Genomic DNA, 17,287 nt, shown 5'->3' with positions numbered 1-17,287 from the left:
ACGGGTAAGCGAAGTGAAGAAGTGACCACTTGTGCGAAGTGTCTAAACTCATAAATGAGAATTAATAGAAGAATGAAGGCAATAAGATATTAAAAGGTAAGAAATCATTCTCTACGAAATACCATTTTCAAGCTACAGAAGGATTTGGAGAACAAGCGAGTTGCAAGGTTGCATTTTCAAGCTTTGAAAAGCCAGAACTTAAGTTTTTTCCTAAATTTGAGACTCCTTTTCAAAAGGCACCCAAGAAAGAGGTTAGTGTTAAGAAAGAAGTTAGTGCTAAGAAAGAAGTAACTGTCAGGAAGGATAAAGGTGAAAACAGAGAAGACAGTCCAAAAGGCACTCCTAGAATTATTTCTTCACTCCTCTGCTATTGGGACCATGTCCATATTTTCTGATGAATATAGTGGTTGTAAGGATGTGAATTTGCTAGTTTATGGTAGGTCTTTGATTTGCTACTTTTATGCAAATAAAGATCAGAAAGAACCTTGAAACGATGCTTGGAAACTTGACCTAGGCAAAATTATAGTCCCAAATGTGTATGTAGACATTGAGCTTATCAATATCCTAGCTGAACATTATGAAACAGCCACAAGAAGAGTTAGAAAACCAGATGTAATGCCTCTATTGGTCATAAGTAGGTCTTGCATTTAAGAGTGTTTTGGTTTCAGTACTCAGGCTCTTACCAAAATAGATAGAGATCAATTAAGAGTTGACTATAAGAGGACAATGAAGTTTAGGCTCACTGAAATTGCACATTCCATGAATAGGGGACAAATAACAAATTGATGCCCATTGAAAACATGGGTCCTCATTCTATTGATAAGTTTATCGATTTTTTCAAGAATACTTATTATGGATGGGTTCAATTGTTTGGAAAGATTCTCTGAAGAAATGATTCCCTTCAATTACATGTATATGTCCATGAGGATTCAAAACCCCCATTCCTATCTAGAGTTTTACTTTGCTAGTGAAATTGAGAACCCTTCATACACAATTAGCTAGGTGGAGGACCACCAAGTCTTTCAAAAATTATTCTTTGATGTGTCATCAGCTACTATTTCATAATGTTGACCAGTTCAAGTGTTCTTTGAAGCTTACTACCACTAATGAACAAAGCAATCCATTGCTCATCCAGATGTGGTGCAAGGCCTAGGATAAGCATGGTAAGGATGGGGATTTCAAGATATTTAGAGATGTGTTTGTTGTGTGGGTTACTAGTCTGCTTGGAGGTTCAATTACCAGGATACCCAAACATATCAAGGTCATGTTGAGGCCAAAAGAAAATTTGCTTGATGGGAAGTATGAGTTCAGCTTTGGGGATTGGATATGCAAGACTGGTTTTACTCTAATTAGGTTATATGGATGTAGACAGCAACCACATAGGCTACCTCAATTTGTGTCTAAGAGGATAGGTTTCCTTGAATTAATCTAGCAATTGATATGGATAGAAAAGGGCATTGCACAACCTAGGAGAAAGGGGAATCACATGCCTCATTTTATGAAATTTGATGGCTTCATAATAGGGTAATCAAATATAAAGGAGGTGTAAGAGTACATTATGGATAGTTTTGGGTTTTAGAGTGAAAAGGTAAGGCAATATAATCCCAAGGGAGATAATAAGTCTTCTGTTGCAAGATTTGATCATCAGTTTAATATTGAGGAGGACGTCATAAGAAATTGTGATCATATTCCTAAGATAATGCAGAGGATGAAGAAGTGGGGTATTCTGCTAAATATTGAGAAGCAAAGGCTAAGTCCAGGACTTCAGTGTTTCTATGATGAAATTGAATTGGAGGCTATTAGGGTTGACAATGCATTCAAGAATTTGATGAGTTGCATCAGAAGTACATAAAACAGAAAAAAGGAAAAGAAATTGAGCAACCTCAACCCTTAACCACCCAAAAAGGTTCGGCCTCTAAACCCAAGATTAGTGTATCTAAAGAAAGCAGCACTCTATTAGTTACTTATAATGATTCATATGAAGAAGAAGGGTCAAAAGAGGTTGCCCACATTTTGGAAAGCTTGAAGGAAGGTATTGCAGTTAAAGAACCATAGCCTACACCATTGTTTCAAGAAGAAATAAATGGCTATCATGCATTGACAATGGAAAATGATGATCCAATTGACACTATTTTTCAGTGGTTCATTAAGCAGGAAGACTTTACCAGGACACGGGAGTTTAAAGACTTCTGGATCAAATATAGGATGAAAGATTTTGATGAAAGGAAGAAGAAAAGGTTGTAAGGGGTTGATGAATCACAACATTCTGCTATAGATCAACGGATGATTGATGAGTTGCATTTAGATGATATAACTTGCACTAAAGAAGAAGCCAGGGAGATTGTGCACAAAAGTGATATTCTTATTGTGCCTGACTTGACACTCAAGGAATTGTTCTTGTTAGATCAAGTGAGGAAACAGGAAGATGCAGCATTTGCCACCGAGATTGAAATATTATAGAAACTGGAGGGGTCGGGATTTGATCCAAAATTGAAGGCATTGGCTACCTAGGTCACTTTCAAAGGTGATAAGCCCAAATTTATTAACATCTCCAGAGGGACACGGGGAAAGGCAGTAGCTCAAACAATAGATAACACCAACCCCCTAGTTTCTACAAATGAATCGATGCATAAAGCCATGTTTAATAGGGCTCAAATGAAGCATATGAAGGAGAGAATTGAGGAGTTGCAAATAAGGGAGATGGATATGAATAAAATTATCAATAAAATGCACACATAGTCAAGAAGGTTGCAGAGTCAGCTTAATAACATGAAAGCTCTTCCAGCACTCAAAGCCATTGTTGTCCACCAACTAATAACCCCAACCATTGAAGTTAAGAAAAAGCAATCTGAAGAGGTCAAGGAAGAAGATATACACAAGGAGTGCACTTATAAGAACCTTGAGGATATCCTGGCATTCAAGATCAAAATGATTGAAGGAAAGTGCAATGAAGTATATGAAGGGTTCCAATGTATGAGTAACATGCTTGATTTCTTCAAGGATGCGAAGGCTATATTGCTGGAGTTAGAAAGGAAATGGAAGCCTTCTCGGTGTGAATTGGGCCACCTCTGTGAAATAACATCAAGGGATCCAGATGCCCCTCGGCAGATTAAGGATACAGTTGATGTGTTGGAAGCTATACTAAAGACTCTGGCATATATGGAGCAAGAACAGATTTCCTTTGTTGAGCATTGTTCATACTTGCTTTGAAGAATGGTGATGGAAGAACCAAGAGCTTGGATGAATGGAAAGGTGAGATGATGACATTGCCGCAAAGGTCTATGGTTCGCTTCAAGGAAAATGAAGGCTTTCACATAAATGATTTCCATACCCTATTGGATAAGATCATTATTCTAGAAAGTAAATTTGCCAGATTTCAAACCAATGTTCAAGTTGCTACAATGTTCAAACCAATGTTCAAGTTGCTACAAGAAAGAAGTGGCAAGATATACAAAAGTTTATTACTAAGATCTCCATATTCACATGGCCCACACATGCACAGATTTCCAAATGGATCAATGGCTACATGGCAGTGCCTAAACCGGAGCAAAAGGAAGCAACAACTAATGAAGAAGATGAGGCTGCTATTGGAGAATGAAGGACATGGAGCTTTTGTTAAAGTACTTTTTAGTTTATATGCATAAGTATTTAGTTGGTTGTGAATAGTTGTGATATGAAGAGATCTGAAGCTCTATTGCACCCCTTCATTTTGTATAAGGAGGGGTAATGGGATCTCATTTTAAGGACATAAGTTATAAGATAGATACAATACAAGTTATCCAGATACAATCCGATATTTTTTGATATATTTCCTCTTTTATGCAATATTATAAAACAATTTGAACTTTAATGGTTGATGCAATTTCATGGTTTATGCAATCTACATTGTTTTGTTGTTGTTCCTTATTCCATATAGTAACATAAAGACACATTTCCTTTGATACTCAATTTGGATATTTGGATGTTCAATAACTCATTTGTTAGTATTGTCCTTTTGAATTCATGTTATTGTTGATAGATTGAACTTTTATGCATCTTTGATCATCAAATATTGCATGCTATGTAATGTTTGTCTAACTAGTCTCCATCATCGGGGTTAAATTCATTTAGACTAGGGTTCATATTCCTCAAGTTCTCTGTACAATAACTGATGTTGTGTCCTCACACCGGTTTCTCAGTGTTGGGGGTTTAAATGTCCCTTTTCAAACTGGCATTTCTTTTTTTATTACTTCTGGAAAGGTCCTTGTGAGAAAAAAATAGTTCATTTTCGATGGCTTTTAAAGTTTTAATTAAAAAGCTTGTTGTTGGGTCTGTGTTATCCTCCATCAATGTTGAACCTATTATTTGTGATATGTGAATTTTGAACATTTATTTTTTGAATGCATCTATGCTAAGAAAGTTTGGTCTATTTTTCTTGGTCTCCCTGTTGAGTGGAATAAAAAGTCTGGACTGTCTTGGAGTGAGTTTCTTGTTGGTTATATTGAATCCTTTGATTTCTATCAGAATAGATTTTGATTTGTGCTAACTGGTGAAATTCTATGGCTTCTTTGGAAAGATGGAAACAAAGAGATATTTCAACCTATTAGAAGATGCCCTACTGATTTAAATCTTAAACTCAACCATTTTTACATAATGTCACAGGTTTCTATCTGCTTGGATATTCCTAAAAGCAAGATCATGAAGCTGATATATGATGGATCCATGCTGATCCATAAGGATGAAGTGAAAGCTGCCAGATATATTAACAACTATCAAAGTTTTCTCACACAAGCTGAGATGGATGATCTTAGCAATCTAATGGAAAAGTGTCACCTGGATTCAGATAACAACAGAGGTGGATCCAGTCACCAGGACAAGGTCAATCACAATGGAATGAACAGCCTGAGTGGTGCAATACAGAATGTTGTCTCTGCAAGATTCCCAACACAAGGATGCTGGAACAAAGGATCTTAAATTCCTATAGTCTGATATGAAAGATTATGATCTTTTTGTATTGTAAAAATCAATGTATAAGATACTCATGATAGATCTAGCATCAATAGATAGTCTCTAAGCTCTTATATTCTATAGGCCACCTCCCCCAGTTTTGTAATTGCTGATATTTATGGGGGCTGGTTAGTTTGTTTCTTACTACTCTCTGGACTTATTTTGTTGTTCTTTGTTTTTAAACTATTTTAATACAAAAAATAACTAATGCTCTGCACATTGTCTTCAAGGATTTGATGATACTTTGATTCAGGGTTAGACTATTTACCCAATGGCAAAGGACTGGTCTAGCTATTGTTAAGTTGATCAATAGTTATAATTGGTGAGGTTTTTTATCTGATTACCAGCATTACATTAAGTCACTGTATCATTTCCATTATATATTTACATTTAAAACAGTCATTTAAGTATTCAGAAAGCATTCAGCCTTACACCTATGATTTCTCCTTGGGAATAACTTGCTATCTCAAGAGTATCAATCAATAAAATCTGCATAAGTTATAACAACTAGTTATCATGAGGGATACCCACCTAGGTTAGCAGATCTTGAAGTGAAGAGGATTTGATCATTAAGCATCAATCCTATTTGTTGGCCAAATTGTGTTGGATCACTCAGCATTGAGCAAGCAAGGCTCATAGGTTTTCCAACCAACAATTTGAGGAACCAATAGGTTGATGATCTTGTCTTTGTTCATTACAACCTCCACCTTAGGACCAAACAGATTTTGACTGCTGATTCCTCTCCAATCATTCTCGAAGAGATTGATCCAGAGTCAGAGTAGCTCACTAAGGCGTAGCTCACTAAAGCTCATGATGTAGCAGTCTTCACTAAGGAATACCATGAGTGGGTTGACCAAGTAGATATCAAGGCTGAGGTTGTGGCCATGGCAGAGGAGGCTAGAGCACATTTAGGCACTGGTAGATGCACAAGTGTGCGCATAGACACAGGGGGGCAACTAATCTATTCATCTGCATTGATCGACCCAGGCCCTGGTGAATAGTAGGGGCCCCTCCGTTTCTTTGTCTACCAAAACCAAGAGATAGGGATATAGCACCCCAAGGCAAGCTATTCTAGCCCTGCCTAGCCCAGAACTGCAGATAGGGGATAATTGGAGGTAAGCCTCGGGAGAGTCCTTGCAAGAATCTACCTCTGATGTTGTTCATGAGTCCATCTCACATGTGGAGGCTATGGCTCATCAGTCCTCTAGGACCTACCTTAGACGCCTTTGTAGAAGGCAAATAGAATACTCAAAGGCTAAGGCTCAAGCCGAGCTTGAGGATGATGATGAGGCTTGAGCTAGAGCCTTGTTTTTTCATTTTGTTTACAGATAGACATATGTTTCATGGATCTTCATCTTACATACATTTTTTATTTAATCATGATGTCATTGGTTTTATGGATCTTCATCTTACATACATTTACGAATTGACAGCATTTTAATTATATATATTATGTCATGACTCATTTATGATCCTATGATTTCTATTTACTTAAGCTATAATTTACATTTCACATATGTGATGGATTTATTAATTATGTCTCTTGTTTATGTACGTTAGCTTCTATTTGATGATGTTATAGTGTGTTTAATGAATATTCATTAAGGGTGCTTAAAATTAAGTTTTAAATCATTAAAATCTCTAGATTTCAAGGAGTTTTTCAATTGGCCGATTCACGATTCAAATTGGCCTTGCCAATTCCGAGTTTTGGTTCTTTGTTGAATAAGTCCTCAAGGGCGGAGTTTTCCAAGACTTGGGAATTATAATTCCAAGTTCATCAAATCTCCGCTATGAACCCTCTTGTGCAGGACTTTTGCAAAATTCGATATTTCATTCCCAACATCCCAAAATTTTCACCATCTCTCCAAGTTGAAATGCAAAAACATTGAGATGAGAAATGAAAGATGTAACCCTAAATAAAGATTTTGGAATGCAAGAAGTTGATCAAATTTGCAAATGAAGAAGAGGAGTGAGACACCAACACTTGGGCGGAATTTTTGAAAACTTGGGAATTTCATTCCCAAACATCTTAAAATCTCTGCCCTTAAAGTGATGGGTGCTTCAAAAAAAAATTGATTGGAATTGATGGAAAAGACAAAATGATAAAGTGAAAATGGATTCCATTCAAAAGATGCAAGGGCCACAATCTCCCAATTGAAAGAGCAGTGATCTCTCAATTACAAGGGAAAACTTGATGAATGAATCAGAATTCAGAGCTAGCAGAAGGAAAGCGGTCTGGGCTTAAGAAGGAAGAAAATCAGAATTAAAGCTTGCAAAAGAAGAGAAATCTGGGTTGAAACAAGAAACCAGACCTTAGGAAGGTCAAAAGCAAAAATAAATGTATTTTTATATATTGTAAGCTTTAAGATTTCCTTAATATTACTTATTCTTATCATTTTGTGAGCTTGATAATATTTCTCATTTGTTTTTACAAGGTATCCATGAAGGAGAGGATTGGAGAGTGAAAGATGGTGGCAAGGTCAAGCTCAAGACTTCAAGCAAGAAGATGGTTTGAGGTAAGGATCAAGATGAAGAAATTAAAGAACATCAATTTGCAAGTAAAATCATGCCAAGGAGAAAATTTAAGAAGATGAAGCAATTTGGGAATATGTCATCACAATTGTAGGCTTGAGAATTAGATATTTTCTCATCACCAAAGAATTATTCAAGACAATGAGATAAGGACACTCAAGTGGTTCCCACTTATCTTCAACCAATCAAAGGGCTCCAATCGCAACTATTCAAGCACACTAAATCATATTATGTCAAATGTGCATGTGGAAGGCATCTAGTGCCTCTACCTAATCATTTTCTCATTGGCTCTCAAAGGCATTGTAACTTTCTTAATGGCCCACAAGAGGATGCCTTCTTGTGATTGGCCAGCATTAAATGTTCGTTGCTGAAAACCATAATTAGGGTTATGTTAATCGATCTTGGTCTTTGATCTTGAATTGATCTTGTCCTCCATTGTAGTCGAGCAACTATTAAAGGCCTAGGCCTTCTCATTTGCAACTAAATAGATTTGAGGTAGAGTGACAAAAGAGACTTGTTAAAATAAGTTGCCACAATGCTATCACAGTAATTGTTGATTCATTGTTGGTCTTCATGGTGGATTATTTGTGTTGCTTTGGAGCATTGCATGGTTCTACATTTCCTTAGTTAGAGTAGATTTCATTTCATGTTGGTTAGAAGTAGTGCCTAGTTGAATGGAAGTGATTTTGGATGCATCTTTGGTGAACTCATTTAGACCAAACCAGTAGCTACTTGTTGATTGCAAGTTTTCCTTGCATGGCCGAATGACATATATATGAGCTTTACTTTGATTATTGCTTGCACATTGATATGGATTGATAGATGGTGTTAATAAAATGGTGGCAGTTTGAACATCTTACATTTACCTTAGAAGATTGCACTAGCCTAGTTGATGTGGATGGCTAAACTAAGTCTAATAAGAGTAACAGAGACATCCATAGTTTCTTACATTTGACAAATAGATTAGCTTTCTAAACCCTTTTACTTTGTTGGTTAGAAGAGGTTAAAGTCAAGTTCATACTCCTTGATTGAACAGCATAAGTTCCTTTGTGATAACCTACATATCACATCATAAAACTGAGTGAAAACCCACAATAAGAAGGAACCTTAAGGTTGCCTCATTTGATCACACAATCCAATTGTTTAGCATATGAGAATCCTAATTCAAGAGAGAGTTGGAAATTTAGTATTTCATCCTAGTATACAAAGCATTCAATTTTGTATATTGTAGTGAAATAGAACTCACATCAACAGGTTGCTTTATGGTTATTTTTAATTTTTAATTGTATGTTTTTTCTTTATTTTATCGTCTTCTATTATTTTTTCAATTTTGTGTCCTTTTGAGGTTTTCTTTTTTTTCTTTCTTTTCTTTTATTTTAGTTTAATTCATATTTTTATTTTCTTGAGGCTTATGTTTTGCCCTTCCTTCTCATTTTGCATGCTCCCCCTCTTCCCCTTCCTTTCTTATATCTTTTGAGTAAGTCATTGTCTTCATTTTATATTTTTTTCATCTCTCGCATTCTCTTACATCTTGATGATGGATCACGGAGTGTGATACAGAATGTTTATTTGATGTTAAAAAATATTTACACAATCAAAATAAGAAGCCTATTCAAACACATTTTTATGGATTAAGGAAATCTGATAACGCTGAAATCTATAATAAGTTAGTCTCCTTGAATTTTAAGTTGTCTTGTCGTAACATATAGGGAACCAACGAGATCATCAGTCTTTGATGGTTCGTGTCATGGGAAGAGCTGAAAAAAAAAAAATGAGGGCATCTCTACAGATCCGATTTGAAATGTTGTTTTAACTGCTAAACCAAACGGAAAATTTCTATGCTACGCCCAACAAATGCACTGCTTCAATGCAAGGGAAGCAAAAACTGGGAGGATCATAGTGTGACCACCCGTAAGGGCACAGAAAATTTCCAGAGGAAGAAATTGATAATAAATAGCATCAAACATAAGTGAATCTATAAGTTTTTAAAAACTCAGGGCAGTCATAGGTATATTTAATAGAACTCCATTAAAAATTACTTTCGGATATTAAGAAGGCAAAATTGCAAAAATAACCAACCGACTGAAATTCACAAATAATAATAAATCTCTTGCAGTCTGTTGGAATGTAGTCAAGCGGTATGGTGGAACAATTGTCACGAAAAATAATCCGAGTTTAGAACTGTTTGGACGTACCCCTAGCGGATGTGCAGCTTGATGCAGGGCAATCAACTTTCCATAATAGGTATTCAGTACCAGTTCAAAACTCACAAGACATTATCTTCGATTAAACACAAATAGAGTGAAAAAGACATTTATAATTGATCATTTAATACTTGGATTGCGAGTTGCGATCATCAAAAGATATGTGTTTCAAGCCCGAAAATGATGTAACTTACCACAGTAAGTTCCAGGGCACTGATGTGCTTATTCTGAAGATCATCTGTTGGCGAGCGTCCAAAAGACAATGTGAAGAGCAAAATAGCTAGTCCCACTGAAACATAACTACTCGCAGCCAGGCAAAAGATACAACATCCCGTGCTGAGAAATCTATTTTGCGTTGCCATTGCTCACCTGACCCAATTCACATGCAGAAAGGCCGCTGTAAACCATTTCAGTTGCGAAACAAATTGATGTTTGCTAGGGATATATTTTATGTGTTGTTAGGTAGTTCATCTATATTCATCTGCAAAAGGCTGAGTCAGGCTTCACGAACCTTTTGGGACACACGTTTTAGAATGGCCTTGGCTAGGTACATTATGGCCGCCATACTTCTTGGCCACTTTCATTTAATTCGCAAAAGAAAGAACAAAGCAACAATTTTCAAAATTCGCTTTTCGTTTTTACTTAATTCAAGTATGGACCCACAAAACACCACCCTTGACATTCTTCAAAGAAACGTACACAATATTATAAAAGAGGGGTTTTAAAAAAATTTGGAACGCGAGTTTTTATACTAATCAATTTATATTTATAGGCAAGAGCCTACAACACAATGGTAAATTGTGAGCATTAATCTTGGCTTCGGCCTCTTACCGATAAAAAAAAAAAATACAATTTATATTTGTATGTAGTTATTTGTTAGGAGATGAGTTATAAGTTGAGTTTAAGGAATTAGGCGATCTCCATATTATTTCTTACGATGATAAAGTCTTTTGTATTTAATAAGTCTTGATTCTTGTTAGACTTGTTAAGAACCATTCAATTTCATAGAAGAATAAGGATCTATTTTAGGATAGCAAACACTATAGATGAAGATATATCACACATTATTGAAGAGGTTTTAATTTAGGCTAATCAAAGATGGTCATATAAGCATAATTTAATTTAGATAGTTATATAATTTATTTATTTTTAAATTTATAGTAAGAAAAATTAATCTAAATTATAAACGAGTTGAACGTTTATCTATTGGAATTATAAATGGAGGATTAGGTTTAGAATTTGGTCGTGATATTAAAAAATTAGTGCTCATGGATTACTTTTTATAATCTTTTGCTAACCCAAAATTGTATCCATGTTGATCTAATGTATTTGGGTCAAGTATGCACAACATGGTTGTAGTTGCAACTCATGGATCTGATTAGAAAAATGTATACTCCTAATGTTTATTTCAATACATTTTTTTCTCTTTATTATTGTTTAAACATTGACAATTTTTAGACATGTCTAGGGGAAAGTTAAATTGTGAGGCTCGAGTTCTCCTCAATCAACCTATGTTTTATTGGCATGCAATTTGAAAAAGGAAGCAAGGTAGATTGATCATATTTCATGTTGCACACTCAAAAGGAAAATGACCCACTATACTCAGTGGGACTTAAGTACTTAGCAGGTGCAATGATCCTTCACTGATAATAATTAGAATAATTGGATTTGAGGGAAATAGGAATGACTAATGTAAGATAGAATGCTAAATAAGCTAATGACAACTTTGGTAGAAATAAACAAGTAGAAATTGGATGAATACATGTGATGAATAGAATTGAAATTGCACTAAAATACTGACTTGGGATTTCAATTTGAAGCTATTTTGAGATTATAGGATTCTTAGTTGCCCTGTACTTGGGTATAGCTCGCCTAGTCACCCTATACCCTGCACTTTTGGTCAAAAAAAATTTTAAGATTGTATAATAGATCTATATTGTCCAAATCTCCAATGGTAGGTTGATGCAGTACAAGGCTAGTCTATCCCTAAAGGAGATGATCAAACCCCCAACAAATACAACACAATAGAAGTACAACAAGATAAAATTGCAAACTAACTCTTTTATTAACAATGGGCCTTGAATTACATCAATTGAACCACATACATATCAGGTTGTAAGGCCTTCCCAATTAAGGAAAATACATTCCAGGTTACAAATCAAAATATTATCTCTTGAGCTATCTAATTTCTCTACCATGCTTCATTTACAAGACTCAATTACATTACATATATAGCCATCTAGACACAAAGGTTAGCTTAGAGTTCACATTCTCCAATATTAGGAAACATGTTATACAATATAGGAGTCATCTTCAATGAATTAATGACTAAAAATACATAAAACATTATAAGACATTTAGCAACCTTAGATATAGGTCCACACATCATCCAACTATCTAGATCTAAGAGCGCATAAGCTAACTCTCAAATATAGAACCTCGTTGAAATAAATGTTATACATCGTATGAAGAGAAACATAGGAAATCAACCCTCGAGAAGATGAAGCATAACTCTAACCAATTGTAACATTGAATTGTGTGAACATAGGATAGTTATCCATGATAGGTCCACAATAAGAAACCAAGCTTGCAGAATCTAGAAAGGGAAATCAAGTGATTATCAAATCAAACTATCAAATAGATAGCTGGAGAAAAACAAAAAACAAAGCAAATATCTTTGTTTGGACGATGCAAGATTGCCAGTACCCCAAGGATGCTCCTGTATCATAGGTTCAACACAAGCTCCTACACACAAAACAATGGGGAAGAAAGTTTTATAAAGGGGTTTTCCTCAGTCAAAACCCTATTTGGAATATGCCTTAAATAAAATAAGATAAATGAAAGTGTGTTATAAAGTGGAGGTTAGATCTAAGAAACTAAGTATATGATACATTAGCAATGCAAATGTTTTTTTGAATGTGATCAAATATGTTGATGAAAAACTTTGGCTTCACACAAAAGCCCAAAAGGAAACTATAAAAGACGAACCCTTTTGCAAAAGATAGCATAATTTTCCAAAATGCTTGATTAAAGAGAGAGAGAGAGAGAGAGAGAGGTAGAGAGAGAGAAGTTGAAGACTTGATCTCTTTGTGGTTGAATGATTGAATGCATGATCTTCTTCCTTGATGGTGAACTCTTTTTATTAGCCTTTGATGAGTGAAAGAAGTTAGATCCATGAAGAAGATTACCTTGAAAATTCCTTGGAATACTTGAAGAATGTGTAAGGAACGATCTTGGATGTCTAGATGAGAAATTGTAGAAGACGAATTGAAAAATATCAATCATGGTTTTTGAATGCTTGATTGTGGATACCCAGATGAGGAGAGTTTGGTTTCTTTTATACCTCTCACATCATTTTTTATGTTAGAACTTAGGATGTTTGACCACAAATATGGAGATCCCACCAAATTACTAAGGTTGAACCCTAATTCAAACTTTTACCTAAGACTTGGGGTATAGGATGCCTAGTCACCCTATTCCCACAACTCATAACTCAAAATTACACTACGGGTCTCATATAACTAGGAAATGTACAAGATTCTAAGGTTTGTGTGACTTTGAGGTTCGAAAACATAGTAAAGGTCTAAAAAGGTAATATGTGGTCTATGTAGAGAAACAAATTATTGGATTGGGGAAATAATAAAGGATCATGAATAGAAATGAGTGTTCATGTCGAGTTTTAATGAAATTAAAAGAAGATTTGGCTCATGTTTGATTTAAGTATCCATTTTAAGTGTCATACGAAGTCCTATTAAGTGTATTGAAATGGAAATACACTATGTGAGTGGTAAACAATCATAAAATTGTACAGACCTAGAGGGCACTTAGAAAATTTGATAGTATATTTGACCCCACTTTAGTCATGGTATAAGATCACTTTGTGTGCATAGAGAAGAAAACGTGAGAGAGTGAGAGATGATCATTGGGAAAATTGCAAATAATTAAGACATCATTGAGTTTAAAGTCAATATCCATAAAAAAAAGATCATATCTCATACATCCATAAAAGAAATACAAAATCCTAAAGCTTACTAAGATTCCAAGTCAAATAATCGAAGAGACCTCGATGGTCCTGATCTCTCAACCACTAGTATCATAGTCAGAAAGTTATTTCAAAAGAAAAAATGGTCACATAGAATGGAAATAACATATGCTAAGGATAGAACAATAGTCCATAATCTAACCCCCTAAAAAAGATATGAGAAAAAGGAAACAAAGAGAGAGACCATGAATCCAATATTCCAACAAGTTGTATTATGTTAGGTGACCCGTGAAAAATGAAGAAGAGAAAAGAGGATAAAGGTTAAAAAGTTGTATTATGCTAGTTCTACTCACTCCAATGAGAGAGAGAATGTGAATCAATGGCCTATCCATCTATGTTATACTAGTTAATTCTACCTTGAAAAAATTGCACAAGGAAGTTAATGAAGTTTTGTGCACGAGGTGGCTTAAAACAATTTTTGCACAAGATAGTTAATGAGATTATTCTCGAAGAAATCATAGTCTATAAATAGAACCATGAAAGCAAACAATATAAAGATCAATGAAATAATGTAGTATAGGGTGAAAGCACAAACCCTTGTCACACTTTTGTAAACGAAAAGGCTAACAAAAGTATAATTGTTCACCTTCAATGACATTAAATTGGTGTTATTATCTTGAATTTGGAAATGAAGTAAACTAATGAAATGTGTAGAAATGGATGAAGTTTAGGATTATAATATTTAATAATTATTTAGAATAAGAATTGATATAATTTCCTAATTTTTAAAGACAAATTATTAGCTGCTGGAAAACATTGAAAATTGGGGGTCTAGTTCCCACCACAAAACTATAAGGAAATAAATTTACTTCCTTTTGATCTCAAACTATGTTATGGATAACATATATAGCTAGAACAATCAAAAATAAAAATGAACTTTAGACTTATATTTTCTCTTTTATAATGAATTAAATCTCAACTCACCTGAAATCGATAGTTTGCATGTCCCACCACATTTTTCAAAACAAATCTATTCTAACCAAGAGAAAATTTATACATTCTACAAGAGGACTCTCTCCTCTAGAACGTTATATAATTTTTATATTTTTTTGATATGATTTAATATTTTTTTCTTTCTCAAAACTGACATATTTTCGAGTGTTAAAATACGTGCTTGTAGATTTTTTTAATTACAATATACTATATCTAATTAAAACACTATAAATTCTACATGAGAATATTCTTGACTCTGGGCTCTATAAAATGGTGTCTATATGTTATTAAAAAAATATCATAAAAAATAGTAAGAGTTATTGAAATGCCACTTTTCTAAAATAATTTTATTTCTTTAGTAATTGGATACAAACTAGTATAAAACATGCATTCAATAGACATCTCCAATTGGAAAAGTGTGAGACCATATATAACTTAGCTAGAATAAATTTATCAAGATCATATTTTTGAAAAAAATTGATTTTAAGATAAAAATACTCAAATTCAGTCATTTTGATAAGTCAGCATGAAAGGTGACATAGCTTTGAACTTTTACACTATAAGGACCAATAAAAGTGATCAATCTAAGGATAAAAAATGATCAATCTAGAGACCAATAAAAAATGGTTAGTTTCAAGGAAAGAATGGTCTCCTTGGGGATCAATAAGGTTACATTATGTGCAAGGATACTACATGCATGCCCTCTCTTTATGATGACAACATATAAGTATGGTGGATTCGTAAGAAATGAAGAACATGGATTCCCACTTCCAATGAAAAAAGGAGACATCTTTAAAATAAAAAAGTATAGAAAGTGCCTAGCAAAGAGTTAAGACTCTTGTTATATAGAGAATGGATAATGAAATTATATCTTCTAGTAGGAAGTTACCCTTTAAAGGAAGGGATATGGTTATAAGACATCTAGATTCAATAAGAGTTATTGAACACAGATAACATATTCAAGACAAAGAGGGAAGGAGAAAAAGAATGCATCCTTTTAGACACCCCCCTCCCCTTGACCCTTGCTAGGTGAAAAGGGGATTATTGATGAATGATAATAAACTCTAAGACCCCAAGCAAGGGTATTTGTTTAGGATAGACATGCACTTTCCAACAAAGGAAAAGTTTTTAACTCAAGATGTAAATCTCTTGAAAAAGAGAAGATCCTTATGTAAAAAACTAACTCTATGCAAAAAGGGAAATCTTTTGACAAACATATACCACATTGAGAGAAATTGAATCCTTAGAAAGCAACAAGATATGAAATGAAACCTTGCCTCCCAACTTGGTGAAGGCAAGGGAAAAGATAACCCATTATAAGCCTTGGATAATAGGTATTTAATAATAGACACACTTTCAAGAAATTATAAGATTGTAAAAAAGGATGTAAATATCCTAAAAAAAGAAGACCCTTACATAAAACAAACAAATCCATCATGTTATAAAACAAAAAATGCAACAAAGGGATAATGGATCTCTTGGAAAATTAGAATAAGGAAGGATGATCAAGTATACACACCTTAAATATTTCTAGGTAAGATAATACTTGGAAAAGAACAACACATTGTGCATCTGAAGGGAAATGTCATTTATAATAAATATGTACTTGTTGGCCAAAAGTGCCTTCCTATAATGCCCCACCAAGGGATACAAAGAATTTCACTAAGTTTACCAAACAATTTTTTTTTTAAACATGAAAGATAAACCATTCATAACATTCGTGGAAGCAATAGAAATAATTCGAATAAAAGTAACATAACATAGATACATAACAGATTACATTCTTTAAAGATTCCTTAACGTTGAATCACATCTAAATTAACTATTCATCTAACATTACATCTTTATGAAATAACAATGATACATCCAATGTTCTTAAACAATATACAAGTGTCCTTTTTTTCGTAATTGCATTTTAGTTTAGCTCAATCATCCACTGTACATGTTACAAGGTATGAAAAGCTTGAAAGAATATACATCCATATAAATAAAGTACATCATCATCCAATATTAATCCATGATGCAATAACATAATGAAACCACAAACCATACTTGATACATCATCACAAAAGATATAAACATTCATCATAAAAGATAACCATACATCACAAACATAAATAACTAAGTGCACGGTTCCTCCCAACCATAAATAGAATCATTAGACCATCGTGGATCCTAGCCTTCCCTCCGTGCGTAACATTCCAAAGCACCGAAGAGATCATCGGCTATTAACATAATAGGAATGTCACTCCTAAAAACATCCTACTAACATGCAAAGTAAAGCATAGGATACCATCATCTAACATATACAAATCATCAATATAAGAAACATACCAATAAATACATCCATCATAAGGTATATCATCTATCATAATGATCCAAGAACAGAATGAAGATAAATACCAACCAAGAATGCTCCAGCCACGGTGTCTTAGACGGATCTCAAATGATAAGAGTGGAAAATACACTACCACCCAACTGCGTGGAGCCTAAATTGTTCACTCCCACCGTGCTGAGGAGATAATCTCAAGTCCCAAACAAGCTATCCAATACACATAGCATAAAAAGTCCAGGAATCCTAAAAGTATAC

General features: G+C 34.3%; 1 protein-coding gene across 3 annotated transcripts in view; it reads right to left on the bottom strand.

Annotated features, from left to right (window-relative positions):
- The window catches only part of LOC149530480 (O-fucosyltransferase 38-like), a 77,957-nt gene extending 67,639 nt beyond the window's left edge, over positions 1–10,318 (bottom strand). The window contains exons 1-2 of one of the 3 annotated variants that reach the window (XM_089808757.1): positions 10,234–10,311; positions 9,917–10,091 (exon numbers count right to left, since the gene is read on the bottom strand). In XM_089808757.1, coding sequence (XP_089664883.1) covers positions 9,917–10,084 — 168 coding nt within the window. In that variant the 5' untranslated portion in view covers positions 10,085–10,091; positions 10,234–10,311. Of the gene's footprint in view, positions 1–9,916 lie in introns of all 3 variants that reach the window. The other 2 variants (XM_089808755.1, XM_089808756.1) reach the window with 2 other exon arrangements.
- Positions 10,319–17,287: the final 6,969 nt, after the last annotated feature.

Source organism: Cupressus sempervirens, chromosome 11 (genome assembly GCF_028749045.1).
Source record: "Cupressus sempervirens isolate cs-2001-9-10 chromosome 11, ASM2874904v1, whole genome shotgun sequence".
Classification (NCBI taxonomy): domain Eukaryota; kingdom Viridiplantae; phylum Streptophyta; class Pinopsida; order Cupressales; family Cupressaceae; genus Cupressus; species Cupressus sempervirens.
The sequence above is the reverse complement of the archived record's forward strand: the minus strand, read 5'-3'. Positions and strand labels throughout refer to the sequence as shown.